The 13,974-nt window shown below is 32.0% G+C and overlaps 1 protein-coding gene across 1 annotated transcript; it reads left to right on the top strand.

The window, feature by feature from the left end:
• The first annotated feature begins 287 nt into the window (after window positions 1–287).
• Window positions 288–1,213, top strand: LOC149476529 (uncharacterized). Its single transcript, XM_089711639.1, has 2 exons — window positions 288–978; window positions 1,083–1,213. The coding sequence occupies exons 1-2, from the start codon at window positions 651–653 to the stop codon at window positions 1,211–1,213; spliced, it is 459 nt and encodes a 152-aa protein (XP_089567765.1). The 5' UTR covers window positions 288–650.
• The last annotated feature ends 12,761 nt before the right edge of the window (window positions 1,214–13,974 follow it).

The raw sequence follows: 13,974 nt of genomic DNA, 5'->3' as shown, positions 1-13,974 counted from the left end.
GTATGTGTATTACTTAAAGTTTAACTGACTTCGTAAAATAATAATACTAAAATAAATGGTTTTGTTGTTTTTTGATTTGGCATTTTTATTTAAAAGAATACGATTAACAGTTGTCTCTGTTAAATGTTGGTAACTTTTTATGCATAATTATTAATTCACTATTTATTTTTCTACCAAGCCATCGATATCGGTATCGGTATCGGTATCGCCGATACATTACTACAAATATCGGTATCGGTATCGTATCGGCAAAATCATGTATCGTTACATCCCTAATATATTTATAAATCTCGTGTCACAATGTTTGTCCTCAATGGACTCCTAAACCATTTAACCGATTATAATAAAATTCGCACACCATGTGCAGTTCGATCCAACTTGAGAGATAGGATAGTTTAAACATGTAGGTACCACGGGTGAAGCCGGGGCGGACCGCTAGTATACTAGCTATAATATGTAAATCTTTGCCATGCTTCCACGCGATCACCGGGTGTGATTACACACCAGCATTTTTTAGAAAAGGCAAAGTCAGACCTTTTAAAATATTGGAAAAATCGAACGAATATCAACTAGCTTTTCAAAATATAATTACCGATGATGAAGAAATAGTGAAAAGTACCTTTATAACCCTTGAGAAATTTATTTGTCAAATGTACGGTGTCCAAAATTGTTGTAATATTAATGATGTTCGATTTCATCTGTTTTCAAGTACTTTCAAGTGTAAAAAATCTGAAGAAAACTTTGCAAAAAAATTTCGAAACTTCGACTCTTCCAGTTTACCACCCTGTAAAGCTGAATTGTTTCAACATTTATTAAGGGTTCGCTATGTGACTAAGCTATGGAGAAATGCACACCAAAAACAACCGACAGCTTTATCTCCAGTTGCTTCTGGTTGGACCATCAACAAAGATAAATACGATTTTGTTTGGTTTGAGGGAGAGCAATCACCTTCCACAGTTGTAGATGTTATTATTCAAAGTAAGTATTGAATAGAACATTAATCAAGAAAAACTAAATTATTATATTATAACGAACAAATCTTTTTACTTTGAATAAATGAATTATTATTTTTTTTGTTACAGATAATGGAATATTGGAAAACAATAACAATTCCTTAGACGGCTTAGACGATAACATAAATAATTCTGACAGTGAGAGGGAAGATGATGATGATGATGATTATGAAGATGGCTTTTCAAATTTAACAATGTAATTGTTTAACCTTCATTGATATAGTTTTTATTCCATTCTTTTTAATGTATGGTAACTTTAATTTATTTTTCACTTTTATGTTTTTTTTTTCATTTTAACTTTTTAATTTATAAGAACAAGTGTAAATAATATTGTATTCTTGCAATTATTTCCTGTCGCATAATTAAAATACACTAGCTGATGAGCTGCATGCTTCATTACTTTTTTTTATTTATACTCATTTTTTAATACTTAACAATCGAATTAGCGTCTGGCTAATTAATTTTAGATTATATTATGTTTGAAGAACATAATATGAAATTTACAGACATTCTAAAATAATTTGAATTTTTTATAAAAACGAAATTAAAAATTGCGTCTGGCACCTATTTAACAACGAAAAAAACGTCTTGCAATAAAAAAATTATGATTGATGGATCTATCTAAAGGCAAAAGTTTAAAAATTACGCGTTAAAAAATGACTTTAAATTAAGGATAATTTCCTGTGCAGATAAGATGCGCACTACTGAACGCAACCACTCCGGCCAGCCAGACTGCGCGGACTCTAACCGAAATAGCTAGAGGAACAATATATCAAAAAACCAGCGATACTAAAATGACTTCTTTTTCAACGTTAATAGCTCCCGTACCAATAAGTAATATACATTATACATATAGAATTTTTTATTCTATATAATACGAAAATAATTCGGTTCTTTACAATTTTAAACACAAAAACAGCAAAAAATTTTCATCTAATTTATTCTGAGGCTTGGATGAAAAACATTTTTTGTTATATTAATATTATATTTTTCGCAAAACTGAAAATTAAAACAAAACAAGTTCCATCTAGGGTTATTAGCAGGCTAAAGTCTTTGCTTTACGCAGAGGAAAAATATATTATGTATAAATAAAAAATGAGGGTACTAATAATAAAACCCGAGTTATAAACAAGCTTGGTATAATATACTGGGGCAAAATTGTTTCATTAATTTTTTATGTGCGACCGAGATCTAGTGTCCCTTATGGATTTTTGCGGGAAACTTAGCCAAAGGATATAAGAATGTTACAATAATAATAGCTAAGTCCGGCGGTTTTACCTGTAATTCTCTAGTCTTAGCGTGATGATAAAATAATATTATAGCCTTCCTCCATAAATGAGCTATCTAAAAATGAAAGAAATTTTCAAATCGAACCATTAGTTACTGAGATAAGCGTATTCAAGCAAAAACATAAACAAACATTTCGTTTATATAATATTAGTAAAGATGTATTTTATGCCAATTTGATTGCCCGGAAAAGAAAAAAATTATGTATGATACTACTACATATATGTATATAAATATATATTTTACTAGCGGTCCGCCCCAGCTTCGCTCGTAGTACATATTTCCCAAAAAAAGTAGCCTATGTCCTCTCTCGGGTATCAAAATATCTCCATACCAAATTTCATGAAAATTGGTTCAGTAGTTTAGTGATTGAGTAACAGACAGACAGAGTTACTTTCGCATTTATAATATTAGTATGGATTATCTGTGATCATACTAAAGAGTACATTTTGGCATTTAAATCACTAGGTATGAAAGAACGATTCATTAAATTTGAAAAGTGCAAAGGCTTTTTGCGACGATAATTATGACGCAATTGAAAAATGGCGACGACGTGTCATTAGGCTCTGTTTACACGACCTGCGTGATTAGCTGAGTGTGACACTAAAAATGAAAAGGTCGTGAGTAGTACCTACATTTTTAAATGCAATACCAATTCGTATTGTATTCTGGGTTTGAAGTGTTTTCCGTACAACTTGTAGGTATACTTACGTAGTATATTATTATTAGTCTGTGGTTCAACGTATCGTAAAAAAATTGTTGATAATTTTTTGCAGATAAACTTTAAACTTATTGTAGCTTAAACATAAGAAGCATTGTGCAAGCATCGTAATTATTTTTTTTAATGGGATAAGGGAATAAAGAAATAATTTACAAATCAATTTGCAATAAGATAACTAGCAAGTAGCAAGGTATCATACCGCCCTTTCAGACATAGCAACGAATGTTACACAGAATAATACACATACACTATACACAGAATACAATATACACAGAATAATACACAGAATAATAACTAGTAGCTAGCTAGTAATAGATACCAAAAATGTTTTCATTTGCGTTACAACAAATATTATACAATATCCTGAAAATTAATTAATTTTAAAAACTTATACATAATATAAGTTAACTAATTGTAAACGCAGTACGTACATTTTTTATTAGCAAATTGCCATGAAAATAATTCACACTAAATAAATAAATAAATCATTTATTTGCACCATATGTGTCTATATGTTATCTGTATACGTCTTGAAACTAATGCGTATAGTCTGTGGACTGTGATATTACCCGCCGAGTGCATGTAAGGAAAACACGTTTTCTTTGGCTACATTTCCCGTCGAAAGCACTGAAAAGTTCATACACACCACTCGGTATGTCTGCGTATTTGTTTGGAATGTAAGTTATGGGCTAATAGCGACTATACAGAATGTAATGGTATGAACATGGACGTATAAAAAAAGACGGACGCCGTATTACGAACAAACAACGTGAAGCCACCATAGTAAGCTAGCGATCGTGTAAAGACAATAAACACGCACACACTCTCACCATAGTAAGCTAGTCGGCCGCCATTACGTCGTGAACTACCGACTGATTAACTGCGTCACTGTTTCAAAAAAAATATTTAAAATGCCGTCTTGCGTGGTTAAATGGTGTCGCAACAGTACAATTTTAAATAACAAAACACAAGGGATTACATTCCACAGGGAAGCAAGTTATTTCTTTTATGTTTTAATGACAAAATTATTACGGCAAAATTTATAGAAAAAAATACAGCCGCCATTGACATCAACACAGCTGTTGCCATGGCAACATGGCACACACACAAGGATGTTTCGCCGCCATTACTAGGCTTCACTCAATGTTTAGGCGATATACCGTCCGTCTTTTTTTATACGTCCATGGGTATGAAGGTACTTAGATATTTTATTGTTATGAGTACAACATGACATATAGTAAGCTATTATAATATAGAGTTGATAATAATCGTAGTTGTAAGATTTTATCTTTTCAATGTTTATTTATTGTAGTTACATGGTTTATCATAATTCTTTACATGAAAATAACGAACATATTATGATATTATACATATAACATAATATTATGTGTATGGAATGTATGGAATTATGGTAGAAATAGCTTGCTATTAACTATTAAGTATATTTATCTGTCCTCATAATTATTTTTTATAAAAAATAAAGTGTTATTGTTTGGCAGCGTAGTAATTTGCAATGTTTTAGCGCTTTGCCGTTTCGTTTAAATTCATAGACGTCATGATGTAAATCATTCAACATAATATTGTTTACCAGAAGCAATTCAAATTCAAGCGTAGTTTTTTACGAAAAATCGCTTTATCTTAACTCAAAGCGGATTCACAACCGCTATCTCTCACAACTTGCGCTACCATCACAAGGAGGCAAGCCAACACGGCTAGTGTTGAATCCAGCACTAAGCATTGTTACTTGCACATACTTAACGTACATAAGCACTCGTTCTTTTGAGTGTTTTTACGGTTTCCATAGCTGTAATGACTGTCTATAGTTCTGTCAAGACGGTGCATTTAGTGTGCGTTGTTGTGATGAATAATTAGCGCCTTGATGAAAATGGTGTTGTATAGCAATATGTTATATAAGAGTAGAGGCTTGTGTTCTATAAATGTGAAGAAACAGACTGTTTCATAAAAAAATTATGTACCTATAGGTAATCTACTAAAATCTCGACGTAATGCTGATGTTGAATCGGCATAAGGAAAAGCTAAAAAACAACATATTATGTCAATTAGGAATATGTACCTACTACCTAGCGTACCTAATAATTTTCGAAATCAGTCGCAATTTAATGAACTTTAATAATATTTAAATATGAACGTCTTTATAGTATTTTTAACATCTTAAATAATAAAGTGAAAACTATTGAAGTAATATTCAATGCAAAACTGGAAATTACTTCAGTATAAGATTGGCAGAACTGTTGTTCTCCTTTGGCATAAACTTCTTGCGTTTCAAAGTAAAAAGATAATAATTTTAAAAATCATCTTCATTACTCATACTTACTATCAAATTCTATTCTATTCAATTTTAAAAATTATTTTAAAGAGTAACGATATCATAAATATCGTTACTCGATATATATCCTATCACTGATTTTTTTGTTATAAAATAAAACAAAATGTTCATGATGCTTAGGAGATTATTACAAATAACACGCTTAATTATTATATTCATAGATGTGTGAAGATAACATTAATATACTTACTAAAAAAATTCGCAAGTAACATATAAACGTTAAAACAACGCAAGGAAACAGCAAATGCATCAATAACAATCCCATCCTATCAAATCCCATATTATGTATCGAAGATAGTTGCGGCTGATAGCAACCTCGGTTTTCCATTATAAATGGGATAGCAGGATATGAAGATATGGCAATATCAGTACAGTAAATAGAAACGAACAGTAAGGCAACCTTATTGATAAAATTCTTACCTACGCATTGAAGCAATAAGGTTGTTACCACATGTACACACATGTACATAAATAGTACAGAGACAAAGCGTCTTAAGAACGTGCGATATATTGTGGTAGCGTATACTGACAACACCGATGACTGCTTACGAGTCTCATCAATGCGCATGTATGTGTGAGTGAGCTGTTTCGAACGTAAATAGTTTCCATACTGTTACAATTATACTGTGACATGGGTTTCTAACTTTCTAGTTTGCGTAATTCAATTTTCGGCGAATCAATTTCACGATGCATATGACAATCTCACTAATGCTTCTGACTTCTGTATTACTTAATTTCCTGAACATCTGTGATATAACATCGTTTAGAATACGGGATTCAGCGAAGCTAGCAATATTAATTATTCTAAGCTAAATATAGTTGGTGAATTAATTCTTAATTGATGTATTCGGTATCTTGGTATATAAATTGCGGAAGCGAAGTACCGATTGCGATCTCGGGTTGGATTTCTGTCTACGAAGAGGCCAAGACTAATAGTATACTTATATAAATAAATGTTTTTATATACCTCAATATAAGAGGACACAAGACCACGCTTTACATGGCTAAATATAACAATGTGGTATCGCGATCTCACTTTTACGAAAAATATTAAATAATGCTTCGAAATAAATCTATCTTCATTGATAATTAGAAACTGTTTTATTAATGAATCATTTGTAAAATTTGAAATAATTTTGACGTGACAACGTCTTATAATTCGATAGAGCCAGCTGCACGCACGAAAAAACATGACTCATGCGGCGTTACCTCGCTCTGAGGCGTTCCATGTAAGGCTTGAAGTGCAAGCGAGAGCGCGGAACGAGCGACAAAGAAGCACAATCGGCCTTAAGACGTTGTCACGTTCAACTATCATCAGTAAACCGACTTTACAGACAACCAATTTTTTACTCAAAGAGTATCTTCCGATCCAGCTTTTTCAATTTCAGCCACTACTTATTAAAATAACCACATAGTCTCAAATAAATTAAAAACAATATTATTTATCTGGTTCTACATAAGAATATACAACTGAAACAGTAAAAGGAACGCTCTGAGCGATGCAGCAAAAAATACGCAAATCTTATAAATATAAGTAGCACATAAATTCTACCCTCAAGTTGCAATAAAATTCAGAATACTAAATAAAAATAAATCAAGAGAGATTTCTTGTTTCAACAGCTGCAACTGTGAGCGCTTGAGGAAATGCCCTCTTTTATGTAAGTAGGATTTGTACTTTCGTGGGAATTGATAAATTTCATGAGAATCAATTGCAAACTATTTTCAGATAGAAATTAAAGCTTATGGTGTTTATTTTAGGGTATATATTTGGTGATGTTGCTTTTATTAATATGAACTAAGTAGCTTTTCGCCTGCAGCTTCGCCCGCGTAGTCAAAAGCAAACCAGTATAGTTCCCATTCCCGTGGGATTTTTGGGATAAAAACTATCCTATGTGTTAATCGAAGTTACCCTCTGTGTGTAAATTTCATGAAAATCGGTTCAGTAGTTTTACGTAAAGGAGTAATAAACAAACAAACATACAAACGTTCGCATTTATAATATTAGTAGGATAAATACGGAGTAGTCTGGAATTGGAGTTGAATGCAATAGAAATTCAGTATTTGGTATTTTATTACGAATATATGAAATCGCTGGAATCGTCCTGTTCAAATACATATTTCAATAATCTATTTTTATACTCACATATTGGTATCCTTATCTCGTTAGTTATATCTACAACTATACCTTCTTAAAAGGATGATGTGTTCGATTCTTGGCACCTTAAAATAAAACTAAAGCGTAAGGTTTATTATTGTATCAATAACGAACTTGGTTAAAAATAAGTTGAAAAATAATCTAACATCGTAGGTTCAATCCTTTTAATGCCTAATTTTATTACCTACTTGACAAGATTTAAAAAGAGCAACTACAGAGTTTCTTGCCGATTCTTCTCTTTAGAAAATTTCAAGGTCGCGTCATGGAGTAAGGCGGCGATTTCATTATCTTTGAATATAACCAAAGAAGTTTCACTTCTGACAGGTAGTGCTCGGCACATACGCTCTTTTTTGAATAAATAAATGTTTAAGTTTGATCCAAAGAAATAAAACTCAAATAATGAATATGTTTTCCCCACAAAGTAAACTCAAAAACGAAGATGGAATATTTCAACGTCTCTTGCATGGACTTATAGCTCAATACGTCTTTAATATTGTTATGTCACGCGTCAAGGGGAACGGATTGCAATCGTATTATTTTTATTTTATCCGCTTATTTATTTTCTAGTGCAAATAAGTTGAAATTTTATAGAAAAATCAAAGGAGCAGAAGTTTTAGAGTAGGTACGGTAAACAACTACCTATCTTTAAAAAAGGGAAAATAGAAATGAAACTTCCGTTGGGAGTAAAATTTCAAGGTTGCGTCATGGCAATACCGTCACGTCATGAAGTAAGACGACGATTTTGGTATCTTTGAATCTTGCCAAAGAAGTTTCACTTCTTACCCGTGTGCTCTGCACATACGCTCTTTTTTTCTTCATTACATTATAAAATTGTTATCAGGTATCTTTTTTCTTTCTTCTGTAACAAATCTTGCCTAAACGTAATATTGTGTTCTTAAAATAACAACCTCATTACAGTTTAATGATGATGTACCTGATTATTTTTGCAATTATTAGAGAAGCGTTACGAAATAATTTTTTTGTTGTTCTTGCTCATATTTTGTAGCACATTTCTATGTTCTAATTAATAATATCTATTTAACTAAAGAAACAACAACAAGAGAATTTAGTCATTTACCATTTTTACGTCACTTTGAACTAAAAGGCTACAAAAGCGACTCCGTGCTTTCAATCAATGTAAGTAAAACTGAAGTAACTCGATTATGTACATAGCTAGTTCCAAGCACTTTGCCTTTTATTAGTTTCTAGAACATCTATATCAGCAATAAAATTGAAGTGTCCGTTTGTAATATTGAAATAAACGCTTTTTACTAAATTCACCAATTTTGGTAGTTCATGTATGTATAATACTAGCTTTCCGCTCGCGGCTTAACGCCCCCGTTTTCAAAGAAAAACCCGTTCCCGTAGAATTTCCGGGATAAAACCTATCCTATGTCCTTTCTCGGGTATCAAAATATCTCTATACCAAATTTCATGCAAATTGGTTCAGTAGTTATGGCGTGATTGAGTAACAGACAGACAGACAGAGTTACTTTCGCATTTATAATATTAGTATGGATTATGTATATACCTAATCTACATACGGTAGATATACCAAAATTGATAATTTTTACAAGTTTTGGCTGTCTGCCTGGCTAGACCGATTTTGATGGGACTTTCACTAACAGATAGATGATTTTATAAGAAGCGAGCAAAGCTTTTAATACTGATATTCTCACAGGAACAGTAGGATTAAAAGGAAAAACTCATTTAGGTGGGTGAAACCGCAGGACGCAGCTAGTTTTAATAAAAACTCTGACGACAACTTTAATAGAAGAATATCTTTTGTAATGATTTCTAACAGACACTTGAACACTTAAAGTTATTTAAACCGCACTGAATTCGGGTAAAGTGAACTTGAAACTTTCATAGCCAATTTGTACAAAAATGTTAGTAGTACTCATGTAATTTAAATATTTTCGTTTTATTTCCCATTTTCGTTTTTTTTTCGGCTTTTCAAGATTTGCTGAAGATAAATTGTCGAAATTTCTATACTCATGTTTTATATGTATTAATTATTATTTAATATCGTGTTATAACAAATTTTTTGTGTGTCTATCTGTTAATGTTATTCACGAATTGATGAACCGTTTCTGTGCTTTATAGTCTTGTTTATCAAAATATACTATTCTGGGTTTGGTGGAAATTATAGCAGTTTTGAAATAAGCCCTAACTTTAATTTTGCTTATGTTAACTGTAAGTATGTAGTCTTTCTATGCCAGTTATTCTTCTTTATAATGTACTCTATTTGTATTCATATTATTCTTTAAAAAATCTAGTACACACACATTGAGGTATTATTACTACGTATAGAGAGGACACCACGAACAAAATCTGTGCGACAATCGCGGCCGCGGCGGTGCGGGGCGCGCGTGGTGCGGCTAGTTAGTCATAAATATAAGCGATGTTTTAGACGCTTGGCTCTAACTTGTTAACCGACTTCCAAAAAAACGAGGAGGTTATCAATTCGGCCGGTATAATTCTTTTTTTTTTTTTGGATGTATGTACACCGATTACTCCTAGGTTTCTTAACCGATTTACGTGATTCTTTTTTTGTTCGATGCGGGATGGTGTCGAATTGGTCCCATAAAAATTTTATTCGGATAAACCCAGTAGTTTTTATTTTATGAGCATTTTTGTCTGTACTCGATGACTTCATTGAAATGTAGCAAGTAACTTTGATTCACTTCCCGGTAACCGATTGAGCTGAAATTTTGTATACTTATGTAAATTGGATAGCGATGAAACATTATCATAGACATAGAGCTGATTTGATGATGGAATCGGAAGGTGGCCTTAGGAACTCAGTAATATATTGACTCAATTATATCGAGATTGGGCTCGTTTGATTCGTGTTGATAAATACACTAAAAAGTATTAAATAAAAATAACTGCGTTAAAAACAACCGACTTCATAAACAGAAAAGTAAAAAATAAAAAAGATTTGATATTATTAATTACTACATATTATTTAGATGTGCTATTTATTAAATAGGTTTGAAGTCGGTGCCAAACACTAGTATTAAGCTCGTGCACCGACATCAAACCTTTTTAATAAATAGCACATCTAAATAATATGTAGTAATTAATAATATCAAATCTTTTTTATTTTTTACTTTTCTGTTTATGAAGTCGGTTGTTTTTAACGCAGTTATTTTTATGTTACAAATAGTGTAGTAGCGATGCCCTCTCTAGTACGTACTACATAGTAACTCAATGTACACACATGATATCTTTGTGCCAAATGAAAATAAATGACATCACCACATTATTGCTAAAACGTAACCAATGTTTCTTTTATGCACGCTTTTTTGTAAATATAATATTCTAATTTGTTAAAAGCTATTCACGAATATCCCTTTTTATCTGTAAGTACTCTTTTTATCCGAATGTACTCTTTGATACTAACCGAAATATCTCTATAATAAATTAAAATAAATAAAAACTTATCTGTTATATTATAGTAGGTACAGTTTAACTTTTGAAATTCAAACCCTCATTAAGGCTTTTCATTTAAAATATAAAAAGCGACGGTTTATCTTTTCGCTTTAAAAGAGATTGTTAGAAAAACGTTTAAGTAAACTGCAGGTAAAGAGGTTTGTGGTAATTGAATAGAACTGGGGATGGAAATGAAAAACTACGCGTTTGTTGCGCCTTAAGTAATCGATATGTGACTTAACTAGTTTATGGAGATCCGTAAAACTACGATAATAATAAGGTTCTTGGGTGAATTATTTTATTAACTACTAGATTTCCGCCCGCGGCTTCGCCCGCGTTTTCAAAGGAAAACCCGCATAGTTCCCGGTTCCGTGGGATTTCCGGGATAAAACCTATCCTATGTGTTATTCTGATGTATAAGCTATATTGTGGTAAAGTTTCATTCAAATCCATTCAGTAGTTTTTACGTGAAAGAGTAACAAACATCCATACATCCATACATCCATACTTACAAACTTTCGCCTTTATAATAGTAGTAGGATATTATTGTGGCGTTTCATTAGGAGTAAGTATATAATAAGCTTGTTTTTTTTTGAAAATTTGTCGTTTTTTTAGGCTTTAAAAATTGTATTACCTATAGGTATATAGGTATATACCTTTAGTATTATAATAATAAGCATCGACAGCATAATATAAGTACATAATAAGTGATTTAATGAAACATACGCTGTATAACAAATAACAAAAGTTAACACAAGGATAAAATAATGTTCATAAGTTTGAGGGAAACTGGTATTCAAACGTACATACTACTTATACTACTACTATACTACTAACTACCTAGGTCAACCGGGGTCAACCGGGGCAAATGCAACTATGGGGCTATGGCAACTAGTTATCATAACTAATTTATTAGAGTTGTTGTAATAAATCGCCACCTATGATTCAATAACTCAACGACTAATAAATCTTACAAGTAATAGATGGTGCCCCTACGATGAAAACTATTTGATTGATAGGCCATTGTGTCAAACCGCTATTTTGAAGTTGGTGTGCGTAAAAACAGGTGTCGAGTTTTGCAGACAAAAAAATTGTTTAGGAGTGATTTTTTGCAGGTGTTTTTGATTGGACACGATTATCACAAGCCGTTAAGCTTATTTCATTTATATTTTTAGTGCGTTGTTGACTCTATTTTGTGTTATTAATGCAGTTACAATTGCCTCATGAAAATTTCACTGTGGGGTTATTGCAACTGTGAGGTTAGTTACAATAGCCCCTTATATTTTTGTATGAAACTAAAAACACTAGTGATGTGACAGTGTCGATATTTTTATTATGTATCCTTCTTGGTAGTCAAAATATACTTTCTTTATGATTAATTAAAGAAGAACCATCGATTATTTCTTCGATATTATACCCAGAGAAGGGTTCATAAGTAAAATTCAAATTAGATAAAGCGTGGTTAAAGAATATAAGTAACTAAAAACGATAGGTAGGATAGTTCTGTGATTGTTCAAGTAATTTTTAGTAAACGGTTGATTAACTAATAAACGTATTTTGTTTGGTTTACGTTTTTAACAATATTTAACACAAAGAATATTATTTGTTCTGACCAAAAACTAAAATTGACTTAGTAGGTAGTACACTGTTATTTTTTTTTGTTGCGATTTAAAGTGGTAAATCAAAGTAGGTACATGAGTTTTTCCTCTAAATAATGCGGAGCCATCTACGATCGCAACGTTATTGTATAGATAACGTTATTGTATATATATATAGAATAATAAAAATATATCGATGAATAAGTTTTTTGCATTCCCCACACTAATTCTCTAACAAATAGTTGCATTTGCCCCACAATCAGAAAAATAAGATTTTTCCTGAAAACTCGTCCTTGCTACACGCTAATCCAGTTCAAAATCCTATGAATAACATGAAATCTCATAAATATATTCTATATTCGTTGTTTTATATGAAATAGAAGAAGAGCTATGGCAGTTAGTTGCATTTACCCCCGACTAGGGGTTAATGTAACTTTTTATACCAATTTTAGGAAATATTCTCACTACCAGTTATTTATAAGACTACTGTAAATGTTCTCGCCCACGTATTATTGAATTTAAAACACTACAGCCTTTTCCTTTGAACAATTTTAAAGCTCCTCAAGTAATACAGGGAAAACTTTTACGAATATACTTACATTTCACTTCAAACAATACAGTATCGCTTTTATATATCAGCTACGGAACCTATTCTATGCGCACGTCTCGTTTCTAACAATTGATTTGTTTCTCTAGATATTCCTACCTAAATTTATTGACTGGAATTCAATTTAGGACATTTATCAAGTCTACATGCAAACCTAGTTTTGTATTGGTATAATCCATGATTGTTGTATTAAGGAACTAGCTGCTCCGCGCGGTTTCACCCCTGTGGCTCCACCCCTGTTGGTCGTAGCGTGATGATAATATATAGCCTATACTAACCTTCCTCGATAAATGGGCTATCTAACACCGAAAGAATTTTTCAAATCGGACCAGTAGTTCCCGAGATTAGCGCGTTCAAACAAACAAACTCTTCAGCTTTATAATATTAGTAGAGATTACAAAGGGATCTAATATTCGGAATTAGTTTATTAAAGATCCTCAGGGTTGAAGCTGTAAGTAAATACTATTAATATTTTGTTGGCAGACGGATTTTATAGCTTTGCCAGTTGCCTTATTAAAACAGCTCAGACCTTTATATCTGATTAATTATTGACGTTTATCTCTCTCTACTCTATTTCATCTTTACTTAAAATGGTTAAAAATTTGAAGAATTCCTTTGTGTGTTTAGCTGAACGTTATTTAAGGAACGGTTTGAATTGAATTTTCTTTTGCAAGTATTGGAAAATCCATTTATTGAGACAGGCTATATTACAGCACGCTACGGGCTACGGCTAATCGGAGCGAAGCATAATATATGAAAAATGTAGCAAAAATGGAAAACAATGCTTCTTAAAAGCCAGTTCGATAAT

The sequence above is a fragment of the Colias philodice genome, chromosome 27 (genome assembly GCF_061535455.1).
Source record: "Colias philodice isolate Cphi_HAF_F1 chromosome 27, ilColPhil1 Martin Lab GWU primary, whole genome shotgun sequence".
Taxonomy (NCBI): Eukaryota; Metazoa; Arthropoda; class Insecta; order Lepidoptera; family Pieridae; genus Colias; species Colias philodice.
This window is presented reverse-complemented; position numbering and strand designations above follow the sequence as displayed.

Bases quoted from the DNA above. Each gene is read 5' to 3' on its own strand.
- LOC149476529 (XM_089711639.1), top strand. From the start codon at position 651: ATGTACGGTGTCCAAAATTGTTGTAATATTAATGATGTTCGATTTCAT. The intron at 979-1,082 runs GTAAGTATTGAA...TTTTTGTTACAG, and splicing joins TGTAGATGTTATTATTCAAA to ATAATGGAATATTGGAAAAC.